Here is a 12,694-nt window from a genome sequence, read left to right as displayed (position 1 = left end):
GAAAATCGGAAATTGGATGCAAATGCATTGAACTAACCTCAAAGAACAATTAATAGGAAATTTGATGCAAATGCATTGAACTAACCGCATTGAACTAACCTCAAAAAATAAATAACGGGAAATTGAAAACTAAATGCAACTGCATTGAACTATCATCAAAAAATAAATAATGGAATTGAAAAATCAGAAACTGGATGCAAATGCATTAAACTAACATTTTTTTTTCTCGATGAAGTGTAAATTGAATTGAATTAAAGAAAAACGAAATAAAAGAATTGTAATAGTGGTAGAACCTACATGCTATACGATGTAGGTTCAAGATATTCTAAAATAGCAACCATATGGAACCTCCCATTCATATAACCATGGGGGTTTGCCATTTGATACAAAAGTCTCATTCTCAGCTAAGAAAGATCCAAATTTTGCCGCCTGGTCTGCGACTAGGTTAGCCTCTCTCCAGTTGTGCTACACTTTCAAGCTTTGCACCTTCGTCGTGCAAATTTTTCATCTACATAGGAGTTGCCAAGGGATGCCCCATGAGTTAAAAGCTGTGACAGCTGCTGCCAAATATGATTCCACCTAGAGATTACTTCATCCTTTTGAAAGGGCAAGCTCCACACTCTCCAATATAGCCATGCACTCGGCTGTATAGTTGTCTGCAATTTCGATACCCTTGCTCAAGAGTAAGACAAAATCACCATAAACATTTCTAAAGGATCCACTCAACCTAGCTAGACATGGGTTCCCTCTAGAAGCCCCATCTATGTTGACCTTAATTTGATCACCAATTGGAGGAGGCATTAAACTAACATCAAAATATAGTTGTGTTATATGTTGTAGGAATGTCTCGATAAGTATAGTTTTGCATTTAAAATAGTGTTTATCTTATCTTTTTTCGTATGATTGGGAACGCCTTGCTATTCAAGTAGCTTCAATATGAACTTCACCTTATTAAGCAATCTCACAAAACTTTAATCAAACTTTTATTATTAAACAACAAAATGAAGTTGAAGGGTTTTATCAAGGGTGAGTTCTTTTTTTTTAATGGATAGTGGGGTTTTCACGTTATAAGAAATTTGGATGAGTGATCAATATAATATTCATATATAATAGTTCTGCATATATAGTTGCAAATATTTTTCAGAATAATTTAAATTATCCCACATAGTAAATCAAACATAATTTATTTTTATGTCCTGTTTGAAGTTGATATTACACACTACATTGGATAATTAAAAGAAAATCAGAAACTGGATTCAAATACATTGAACTGAGCTCAAAGAGTAATTAAAAGGAAATCGGAAACTTTATGTAAATATAATAAACCATACTCAAAAAGTAATTAACTAAAAATCAAACCTGGATGTAACCTAATAAACTAACGACATTTAAAATAACTAACGATAAATTAGAAATTGGATGCAAATCCTTGAAAAATATTTAATCGGAAATTGGAAACGGTATGCAAATACATCAAACAAACTTCAAATAATAATTAACGGGAAATCGAAAACTGGATGCAAATGTATTAAACTAATCTAAAAAATAATTAATAGAAAATAAAAACCCGAATGCAAATCGTTGAACTAACCGCATAGAAATAATTGGCGGAAATCGAAACTAGATGCAAATGCATTGAAATAACCTCAAAGAATAGTTAACAAAAAATCAAAACCGGATGTAATTGCATCGAACTAACCTCAAAACATAAATAATCAAAAACTAGATGCATATATATATATATATATATATATATATATATATATATATATATATATATATATATATTGATGGTTGATGCATATATATTGAACTAACCTCAAAGAGTTATTAACGGAAGTCGAAACCGTATGCAAATGCAATGAACTAATCTCAAAGACTAATTAATCTAAAACATCGAAAAATAGATGCAACCGCATTGAACTAATCTTAATGAATAATTAACAAGAAAGCATAAATTTGATGCAACTACATTAAACTAACCTCAAAAAATAATTAACGGGAAATCGGAAACTTTATATTGAACTAACCTCAAAGAACAATTAACTAGAAATCGAAAATTGGATGCAACTACATTGAGCTAACCTCAAAGAATAATTAATGTAAAATCGTAAATACAATTGCATAAAACTAAAATCAAAGATTAACTAATGGTAAATCAGAAATTGGATGCAATATCTTGAGGAATATTTAACTGGAAATCAGAAACTTGATACAAATGCGTTGAAATAATCTCAAAGAATAGTTAACTAGAAATCAGAAATCGGATGTAACTGGTCGAACTAACTTCAAAGCATAAATAACCAAAAATTTGAAACTAGATGCAAATGCATTGAACATCGAACTAACCTCTAAAAATAATTAACTAGAAATCAGAAACTGGATGCAGATGTATTGAACTAATCTGAAAGAGTAATTAATGAGAAATTGGAACCTGGATGGAAATGCAATGAAGTAATATTAAAAACTAATTAAAGAAACATCGAAAACTGGATGCAACTGCACTAAATTAACCTTAATGAATAACTAACGAGAAATCATAAACTTAATGCAACTGCACTGAATTAATCTCAAAGAATAATTAACGGAAAATCGAAAACTTGATGCAACTGCATTGAACTAACCTCAAAAAATAATTTATGGGAAATCAGAAACTAGATGCAATAACTATATTGAACTAACCTCAATGAATAATTAACAGAAAATCGAAAGCTTGATGCAAATGCATTGAACTAACCTCGAAACATAATTGTATTATTTGTAGGGGGAATATAATGTCTCAACAAGTATAATTTTGCATTTTAAATAATGTTTATCATAATTCTTTTATTATGATTGAGAGTGTCTTACTATTCAAGTAGTTTCAATATCATCTTCGCCACATTGAGCATTCTCATAAAACTTCAATCAAACTTCAATTGTTAAACCTAACAGCTAAAAGAAGCCAATAGGTTTTATCAAGGTTTGACGTTTTCTTTTTTATTGAGAGTAGTGCAATAAATATGAATGGGTGATTAATATAATTATCATATATATCTCATAGCTATGTATAATTGTTAATATTTTTTAGAATAATTTAATATAACGGCACCCGTTCGTAGGACGGGTTCAAAAACTAGTTTTATTTTGTATATATATAGAGTAAAATAAAGATAAAGAGTAAAATCCTTTGTATATATACACAGAGAAAATTGATTTTATTCTCCATCATTAATTCTCTCTGTATCTTATATATAATGGGAAAACTAGCTGCCCTTTATTAGTCCATGTATTCTTGATTTTAATCCAATCTTTTAAATTAAAAGGGTACCTGAAAGTTTCACCCACGAAATTTTCTACAGTTCATGTTCGAAGGGTAAATTGGCCATTAGCTCCCGTATTCCCGTAAATCGGACTATAAAACTCAACGTATTCATAAAACAGAAACACTGTTTCGCGGTTTCCCAATTAAAAGCAAATTAAACCGTTCGTTCGTCTTCTCCGTTCCTGATATTCCCAATCCCAATTAAAGCCTGTTAAGTTCGCTCCCTCCCGAATTTAAGACAAAAAGAACTCTGTCATTCCACTCAAAACATATTTGTCATTCCTCTGCTGATTGAATTTATGAATTGAAATCTACTCTAAAGCGCATAGGTAGGAATTTTGTTTATTTCTTCAAATTTGTCTGCAATTTTCGTATTGTTCTATTTCTTACTTTTTCCTTCTCTATTTTTTTTTTGTTCCAGTCACAGAATAGTGCCTTTATCATTCAATACTTTTAATCTGTTGCCCCAAGTTTTCAGTTAACCAACCGTTTCGATACTTTCCCAAAGAAAAAAATCATATTCAGCAACATCTCTTCTTCATCTTGAAAATCCCTCTCCACATGGAAGAGGTTAGATTATTATTTTTTTAATTTACTTTTAAATTGTGTTTAGGGAACAAGTTTGGTTTCCAATTTGTTTGCGCTGGCACCATTTTACAAGAGTAACGATGCTTTCTTTGAGACATCAACTTTCTTTATCTGCTCTTCATCGCTTGGGTATGTTTATTGTCTGCTCTTCATATTCTTCATCTTTCAGCCTCGTTTCCCTGGTTCACTTTGCATAATCTCACACAAGGTACGATGCAGAGGTTCAACAATAAGTCACTACAATGTCTCGCATTACCGCAGTGGCTTTTACCACACTTAACTTGGAGAAGGCAAGAAAAGACGGAAATGGTTCAAGCAAAGGGAAAGCTAAAGTTTATGATATGCGAACGTGGTTGTGAGCATCAAGTCTAGACGGGTAGCTATGACAGACGATGAATTTTTCTCGTCTTGCAATGAAAATGAGACGGAGAGTGATTATGGTGATCTGTTGACAGAGGATGAGAAGAGTCAATTGGAGGTTGCCCTTAAGATAGATTCTTCAGAGTCGATGCCAAAGAATGGGATTTCTGATGGGTTTATTGCTCATCGGCATAGTTGCTATGAGCAAAGATATATATATATATATATATATATATATATATATATATATATTGAAGACGCGACGAGTCAGAAAGGCCAGATGAGGCTAAGCAGGAGAAGAAAGGTTGATTTGGTGGATGGAGAAAACGGGAAGCCAAGCCCAAGACACAAAAAAAGTTGCTTCCTCCTAGAAGTCACTACACCAGAATTGTGGATTAAGGACGAACCTATAAGACTGATTTTACTGTCCTTAATAAAGTACTTGTATACCCATCGTACACTCTTCAAAACCGTCGCAAGGACAAAGTCCAGGAAGTCCAGGACTCTTTAAAGATTTGACCTGGTCATAATAGAAAACATGAAACCCAGCCGTCGTAATCCCAAACATTTTTCGTCGCCTTCCAAAATTCCCTTTTCTTTGGACCCGTGTTTCTACTTCACTTGAACCTAAAAAAAAATCCTCTTCTGCCTTTCTGTCTGTGGAAGCTGCCCCATAATCCCTTGATTTGGGTGAAGAAGCATTCTTCTCTCCTGGGGATCGATTCGGAATGGAAGAAGAACCATTTCAAAATCCTTTATTTAGCCCTAGTTATTCATCCAATGAAAACATTTCAATCAAAATTAGTACATCCCCATTTCTATTCCTCTTTCTGAAAACCTCGTCTCAAAGCACGCAGTTGTCCACGGTGAAGCTCAATTCCAATGCCCCACTATTCTCAACTCCTCAAAAGAGGAGCAGCTTCTCGAATGCTGTTTTTCTAAAATGCTATAATAGAAAGGAATGTGTAGTAGCAACAGCTTCTCGAATGCCCATCAATTGTTTGGAGAGCAAGCAAATGCGATGAAAGATTTGTTTCAAGAACGTGTCGGATAGTTGAGTCAAGTATGCGGTGTGTTGGATTGTCAATGGGGGTAATGAAGGTAAAGGTAAACTTGCCCATATATATTTTGGCTGCTCATTTCGACGCCGTTGCTCGTTGTCAGGTATATATATTGTTGAAGGCAGGAAACGCTTATCACAAATACAGGTGAAGAGGAACCGTTGGCCCAAGGTCCATGGTGTTGCTATGAATCCGTTAAGCATCCTCATGGTGGTGGTAATCACCAGCACATTGTGCATGCTAGTACTGTTAGTCATGATGCCCCTCCGGGATAGAAAGTTGGGCTCATTGCTACTAGGATCGAGTCGCCTCTCTCCTTGATCAAGCTTTGCTACTACCGCTAAAGAGAAGGCTTAGATATTATGCTTTCGTTCTCAACTTTTTCTTTGGAAGTGATCCGTATCCGGACATTTGTTATTCACATTTTGAGAAAAAAGGTATATATATTGTTATTATTATTATTTTTCTAATTTATTGAATTTGTTTAGTGTTTTTCTTTTTATCTATATTATTTATATTAATATTGTCATTTTGATTTTAGTATGTAAGTTGGGATTATTTGATTGGGAAAATGTAGTCAACGTAATCGTGTTGTCTAAGGTGGCCCTTAAGTCGTTGTCATAGGAAGACCAAGATGTCAGTTGGGAAACCAGAATGCCTTGCTCATGACCAAATAGCTCAATGACTCTATCTCGGGGCAAGAGTGTAACTAGATGTAAATAAATTTGTAAAATGCATAGTGACTAAAGGTAGTTATACAGTAAGACTACTAGTGTGTACTAAGAAGACGAACTATGGGTTGTGATAGAAGGCTTTGGTATATTGAAATTACGAGTAGTGAAGGAGCAATATAGAAGTATAATATGTTGTGCAATTTACATGTAAAGGACCGAGTCATTTACATGAAATAATGTTAATTATTAGGTATATACACTTTGTAGGTGCTTGTTTATATATCTTATGTGGAAATGATGAAATGAGTGTTTATATACGCTTAAGTTACAAATCTTTTTCAGCTCTTGATATCATCTAGTCTTGAGGAGGGATCATAGGAAGTGTTCGTCTGCTGATCTGTGGAACTATCTGATGATCTATACATTGGTTTTCCTGCGAACCAACTTAAGGATACAACACATATCCGCTTATCCGTACATTGGTTTTAAGTTGGATGCATCACACCATTGTCGGATAGTTTGTGGAACTATCGACATTCGACCATCCTTTCACACCGAGAGCGCCTCGAATATTCTATTATTATTTATAAAGATGTTCGAGTCACTATAATGACTATTTTAGGGCATCGTCTTATGAGATCTTAACTTCAAAGCATTCTTCTCTTGAAGTCTTCTTAAAAGAAGTCTTCTTGTCATGAATGATCCATCCGTTCTTTAGAATCACATATGTGTTGTATTATCTTTTCGTGAGACAATCCACAAGATCAAAATGAACGTTTTATCTCATGCAACTTGCTTATCTTTACTTGCTATTCTTATCTAGTATGTACCGGCAATTGAGTTCAAGTTTGTGATATTGCGTTTAACCGATATCGACTCTGCCTTGTAAATTATTCAATTGATCATACATATCATGGTTGAAAGTATATGCTTGGTCATTAAGAGTGTGACATTGAATGAAACTTTCGTAGCAAGACCAATTTTGATTTGCAAACCGTGAGACACCCATTTTGCTATTTGCTCACTCTACCATACATTCCACTCAAGTCACCTTGATACTAGTTGGTTCATCTCAATATTTGATGGGTTGTGCGTGTTGCTACCATTGTTAAAGTTACATAACATTTACTTGTTGAGTTTGTGATTAGTGTAGGTTTTCCTCATTTGTTTGTTGGAGAATTTCAAACGCCGGATTGTAATGTGAATTTTAAGAACCAGCAGGTTCATCTAATTCCATTCTCAATGAAAAAAATAGTTATGTCTTTTACTTTTGTTATTACTTTTTATTACAGCCAGTTGTATGGGCGAACATATCATTATGCAATGTTATATAACAAAGTTCCACTTGCCATATTTTGTGTCTATGTATACTTCAATACCAATGTTATGGTGTCTGGTCTTGTAAATTATGTTAGAAAATTTTCTTTGTGAAAGCTCTTAACTTAATGCCTCATGGTAGTGATTTTCATTGCAAAACCAATGTTTCAGTGTATAGTGATTTTCATTGCAGATGTATAATTACTGGGAATTGAGGGACTGGGTACTCATATCTTGGGCGGCCCTGGGGACCGTTTGGGAGGGTGGTGTTTGCATACACATGGATGGACACATGCATTAAACATGTGGGATGGAATAATTGGGGGAAAGCTAAAAATGAAAGAAGTGCTTGTTTTTATGAGTACAGGTATCTTGCATTAAACCCTTTGTTACCTGCTTTCTTCAAATTTATACGCTTTCTTCAAATTTATACCAACGCATTTGAACATGGGTTATGACAACTTGCTCAATATTCAAAAACAATATAATTTAGCTTACAACTTAAAGTGAGATGGAATGATTACTTGTCATTTTTTTATTTTGAAAATCAGCTGAGTGTAAGTTTGAGCTACTTGTTTAAACCAAAAAGATCTCGTTAGCACTGTCGATGTGATGCCCCTGAAATTTTGGGGGATCAAGTTAAGTAATCACTTTATATATTTCTAAATGACCTAGTATTTTGGAAAATTATGCTTGCATTCATATTAGAATGGTCCTATGTTATGTATCTGGATTCCAATGGAGGAGTTCTTTTCAAGTTGTGACGTAATGAATGATCGTTACATCTGAAATATAAGTTTCTACGTTCGTGAGGGAATATCCCTAATATATGTTTTGATCATTCTTAAATCATAACTCATAAGGGTATATCTAGGTATATAGATGTTTGTGGAATCGATGACTGCGTGAGAACCAAGTAGTCAGATTGCTTCATCCAACTTAAGGATGTTGATCCGTACATTGGTTTTCCTGCTAACTCTTGCAATGGTGGTGATGCATCCAACTTGGATCGAAGCTTTACACCTTAAAAGGTGAGCATGGCTAGTGAGGCATAGTGCCTGTCTCACTGTGCCATATAGGATATTTTAGTTTGAAAGCTTTATTAGGTTATAAAGTAGAAACAAAAGTAGTTGGTATGAGGTGATTACTTTGTTCCATAGTCCGGATATCTCCAAGAAGAGGTATTGTTTTCGAAAGTGTCACAAGTTCAGTATGGTCACCGATAAATCGACAAATAAGCCAAGAGGATATGCTTTCATCGAAAGTACACATAAACGGGATATATATGAAATGAGTGTAAACAATATGCTTTTAAACCTTCCGTTTTGTTTTCCTATCACAGACGCTATAGTCAATTTAAGTGAAATCGTATTGATTTTATTATAGTTATGTGAGGATATTTGTGGCATTGATTAGGTACTTTTTTGTACATATCTCCCTCTATTTATAGGGAATGAAGGTTCGATTTTTAATTATCCAAGCAATATCTAAGGTAATGTTAATAATTTTTTTGAATTGGGGTTTAGTTAATTTGTGCTTCTCTTGTTTCTGTGCATGTTAGAATTTCAGCATATGATTTTTGATTTTAGTTTTTTGTTAAATAAGACTTGTAACGTTACGATCTTGATGTTTAAAGACCGTTATCTAGACTATGAGTAAACAATAATTAAGGAAATTAATATGGAAGGCAAGCATAAAAATTAATAAGGGACTGATTGTTCTAACCGATCAAATTAAAGTCATCTTTTCGTATCGGTATATTCGAATTTAGATTTATCAAGGGTTAGTCTAATTATTATTTTATAAGGTTATGATGCATGTTAAGGTGTACGTAGCTATGTGTGTGGTATTGAACGGAAGAAGACCGTTTTACTTCATGTTTAGAATTGTCTAAGAATAACTATATTCTAGCTTTTCGTGGCTTTAAGTGTGATGAACTCGGCATGGTGCCCTTACATAACATTTTTTGTTTATTAAATATATCATATCTTTAGATCCTAGAATCAAGTTATATCTTGTTAAAAGAATTTTTGTCGTTGCAGGTTCTTATATGCTACACAAGGGCTTATCGAGAATATGGTGCAAGTAATGGAAAACTGAAGACTATAATTTGTTGTGAAGTTTAGTTAACAACTTTTTGATTTTTTTTATTTGTTTATTTAAATTGTTGATTGAATGAGCCACTTAGCAGGTAATGCTATTTATACAATGGAGTTATAATATGTTTTTTTAATTTGGTATGTGACCAATTGCCTAGTTGGTATGAGAACTATTGTGAAATAAGGGCGGGGATTTCCTTTGAATCAACTAGTGTAGCAGTTGCAGGTCATTTGGCCTGCACATTTTTTTTTAAAATACTTTTTTTGAAAAACGACGGTTTTGTCTGTCTTTGTTCTTGCGACGACCTTGCGACAGATGTGTTAGTCGTTTTCTAATTCCACTTACGACGGGCCTTACCCGTCGCAAATATTAACGACAGGGCGATTAACACTAAAAACCGTCGCAAATTAGGAAAAACGACGGACTTTGACCGTCGCAAATCACAAATTCTGGTGTAGTGAGTTCGCTTTGTGTGGAGGAGAAGGTCAGTGATCTCCTTGGGGATTCGCCTCCCAGAAACAGACTTGGTAGGCACTCAGTAGATATTGCTGCGAAGGGGGATGAACTCCGTAGAGGAATGGATACAAGAAAACCATCTTTGAGTTCGGTAGTAGTCATCTACAAGGAAAGTCATTGTGAGAGCGAGTACAAAAAAGGATTGAGACCTATTCTCTGGCTTTCACCCAATTTCCCGCTTCAGATAGAAGAACTTCTTCCTTTGCTTGATTTTCTCGCAAACAAGGTCAAGGCAATCCGTCGTCTAAGAGAACTTCTTACTACAAATCTTCCACCAGGAACTTTTCCTGTTAAGGTTGCTATTCCGGTGGTTCCTACTATCAGGGTGCTGGTCACATTTACTAAGTTTGAAGAGTTGCAGCCATTGGATGAGTTCTCTACGCCTTTTAAGTCCTCGTCTTTAGCAATGAAAGCCCAAAGCCAGCTGATGCAGTTACGGGTTCATCGTGGCTGCAATGGATAAAAGCCCCTATGAATTGTTGAAGTTTGTTCAATTTGGAAGCCTCAATCTATGAATTGTTGATTTAGTTTATAGAATTAATTGTTTAGTGTAGTTATTGGTTGTTATCTATTAGTTTACTTAATAATATGATTGTATTTTCTTCCGGCAGGATCTCTATATCAGTATTGGTTGGCCTCTATACCGAAAATATGGACATGCATATGAGGTATTTCTTAGACCATGCTCACCTTAAAGTCACGTTGTTGACTGAATTGCAAATTGGTTTAAGTGTTATTGTTTAACCAGGCATTCAGGTTAATCGTGAATGATCCTGACTCCATTTTAAACTCACTTACTCGCGAGATTAAGGAAGTTGGTCAAGATGGAAGGGAGGTAACTACAATTCGCGCCACTCATTATTTGGTAGTAGAAGGTATTCTGTTTGTGTTTAACTTATCAATTTGTCACTACACATGTGACTAAGCTGGTACCCGCTGTGTCAGATGAGATTAAAGATGCTCTTTTAATCAACATTAGGAGGCGCATGACCCTATAGCCGCTGAAAATACAAGCAGACATTGAAATGAAATGTTTTCAGATGGATGTGGTTCTTCACATCAAGGTCATGATCTCATACTGTTGTCTTTAATTCGTTTCGTTTCTTTTGCTAATATGATTTGTTTAGCTTATTTGCCCAAATTTTAGTTGTTGTAGCCCATAATACGTCCATTCTTCTCCATTTTACAGTCGCCATGCTGAAAGTCAAGAAGTTTCTGGAAATGAGGATTGTCCTGTTAAGATGAAATTGGTGGCTCCCCCACTGTATGCCCTTACAACACAGACTCTTGACAAGGTATGCACTACTATTGGCCTTGATTTTTTTATGTGAATGTCATATACTGTTTACCGGTTTCCTTTATGAGGTGTTTCATACTTTCATGTACGGTTGGATATGTAAACAATGTATATTTTGATCAAATGAGAATTGTTACTTACTTACTTATAGTGTTTTGTAATTGAAAATTTGGTATTAAGTAACTAAAAACTAATATTAGTTGTACTAATAAAAGTCATTTATATATTAGACCTCCTTAACAAATTTGATGTTATCCTTTCATTTTTTAAATTTAGTTAATTATTTGTGTGTTATATGGTTGATTGGTTGAGGGTTTCAAACATTTGCCTTGAAGCTGTGGGTAGTGGTTTAGTAATTAATAATTTGGTTTTTTCTCATTTAGTGTTGGGGGTTCTAATTGTCCATTCTATCCCTATCGTTAAACATATGCATTTCCAAGAGAGACCAACCCGAAAGAAGTAGCTAGCAAAGGACAAACTGTATAACATTCTCTTAAGGCAGGTACGTCTCCCATCAGTGTATGTATTATGCTAACATCACAGTTGACGATTTCTTAACTCGGATTTTTGTTGGGTATGCAGGATGTAGCTAAGCGTAACATTTCTAAATGGAAATGTTATGAAAGGATGGGCAGGAACTTTGGTTAAACCTGCATTGTTTGATGTTGTTGTTGCTGTCATTGTTGTGACCAGCTCCAACTTCTGCTGAATTGGCTAAATTGAGTAGTGTATTTATTTGTCTACGAGAGCCATGTCATACCATTGCAAAATGACCTCCTCTCTGCTAAGCATTTTGTGCATGTCTTTAGCCAGTCTTTGTAGTTTTAAGAGTTTTAGAGAAGTTGTTGTATCTTTATTGTTTTTAACTATTATAAGAAAGCAAGTCAAAAGAAAAGAATGGTGTCCATCACTACTTTTTCAACAATGTGCAAGTGTTGGATATTCTAAATTGTTAACTCTTCTCTTGGTCATGCTTCCTTCTCTCTTTTTTCTATTGGACTCTATTATCTGTCATAGGTTTTAGGAGATCTATTATCCCACCTATTAGCTGGATTTAAAAATCTTTGATCAATGGCTAAAGTATAAAGTTTAATCATGTGGACAAATAATGGAATTGTGGCCAGTCATTCTTAACTTTCATTATGGGTAATAGGTATTGACACATTTTACAGAGTGATTTTCAATTTATCTTCTATGTTTTCTTTGTTCATTTTTATGGATTTAAAGCAATTATTTGCTCTTTAACTTTGATCTTAACTTTCGTTATATCATTCGTGTTTCGATGCACTTTGAGAGAGAGGGGGTGGCCCCCCCTTGCTTTCATGCTCACGGTCTATTGTTATACGTAGCAAGATAGTTGGGAGCAAACGACTCTAGAAATGGTATACATGCAAGCTCCTGAACTGCTTCATCTTCGCCTCCTCTTAATCCACAACCGCCAGAGGTTCTAAAGTTATATTTTCAAAACCAAAAACAA

General features: G+C 34.5%; 1 protein-coding gene and 2 long non-coding RNA genes across 3 annotated transcripts; all 3 read left to right on the top strand.

The window, feature by feature from the left end:
* Positions 1–4,134: 4,134 nt before the first annotated feature.
* On the top strand, positions 4,135–10,365 carry LOC147500604 (uncharacterized; the record flags this gene model as incomplete). Its single annotated transcript, XM_086563662.1, is given in 4 exon segments — positions 4,135–4,234; positions 4,237–4,472; positions 4,517–4,625; positions 9,863–10,365. Coding segments are annotated over 4 exon segments (948 nt in total), but the record flags the coding sequence as incomplete, so codon positions are not given.
* On the top strand, positions 10,366–11,062 carry LOC147500603 (uncharacterized). Its single transcript, XR_015194717.1, has 3 exons — positions 10,366–10,588; positions 10,669–10,755; positions 10,866–11,062. It is a non-coding gene; the product is annotated as an uncharacterized LOC147500603 (long non-coding RNA).
* A 66-nt stretch (positions 11,063–11,128) lies between these two features.
* LOC147500602 (uncharacterized) lies at positions 11,129–11,958 on the top strand. The gene is made up of 3 exons (XR_015194716.1): positions 11,129–11,215; positions 11,601–11,719; positions 11,800–11,958. It is a non-coding gene; the product is annotated as an uncharacterized LOC147500602 (long non-coding RNA).
* The last annotated feature ends 736 nt before the right edge of the window (positions 11,959–12,694 follow it).

The sequence above is a fragment of the Coptis chinensis genome, chromosome 5 (assembly GCF_015680905.1).
Source record: "Coptis chinensis isolate HL-2020 chromosome 5, ASM1568090v1, whole genome shotgun sequence".
Taxonomy (NCBI): domain Eukaryota; kingdom Viridiplantae; phylum Streptophyta; class Magnoliopsida; order Ranunculales; family Ranunculaceae; genus Coptis; species Coptis chinensis.
Note: the sequence above shows the minus strand (reverse complement) of the source record. Positions and strands in the feature narration are given on the sequence as shown.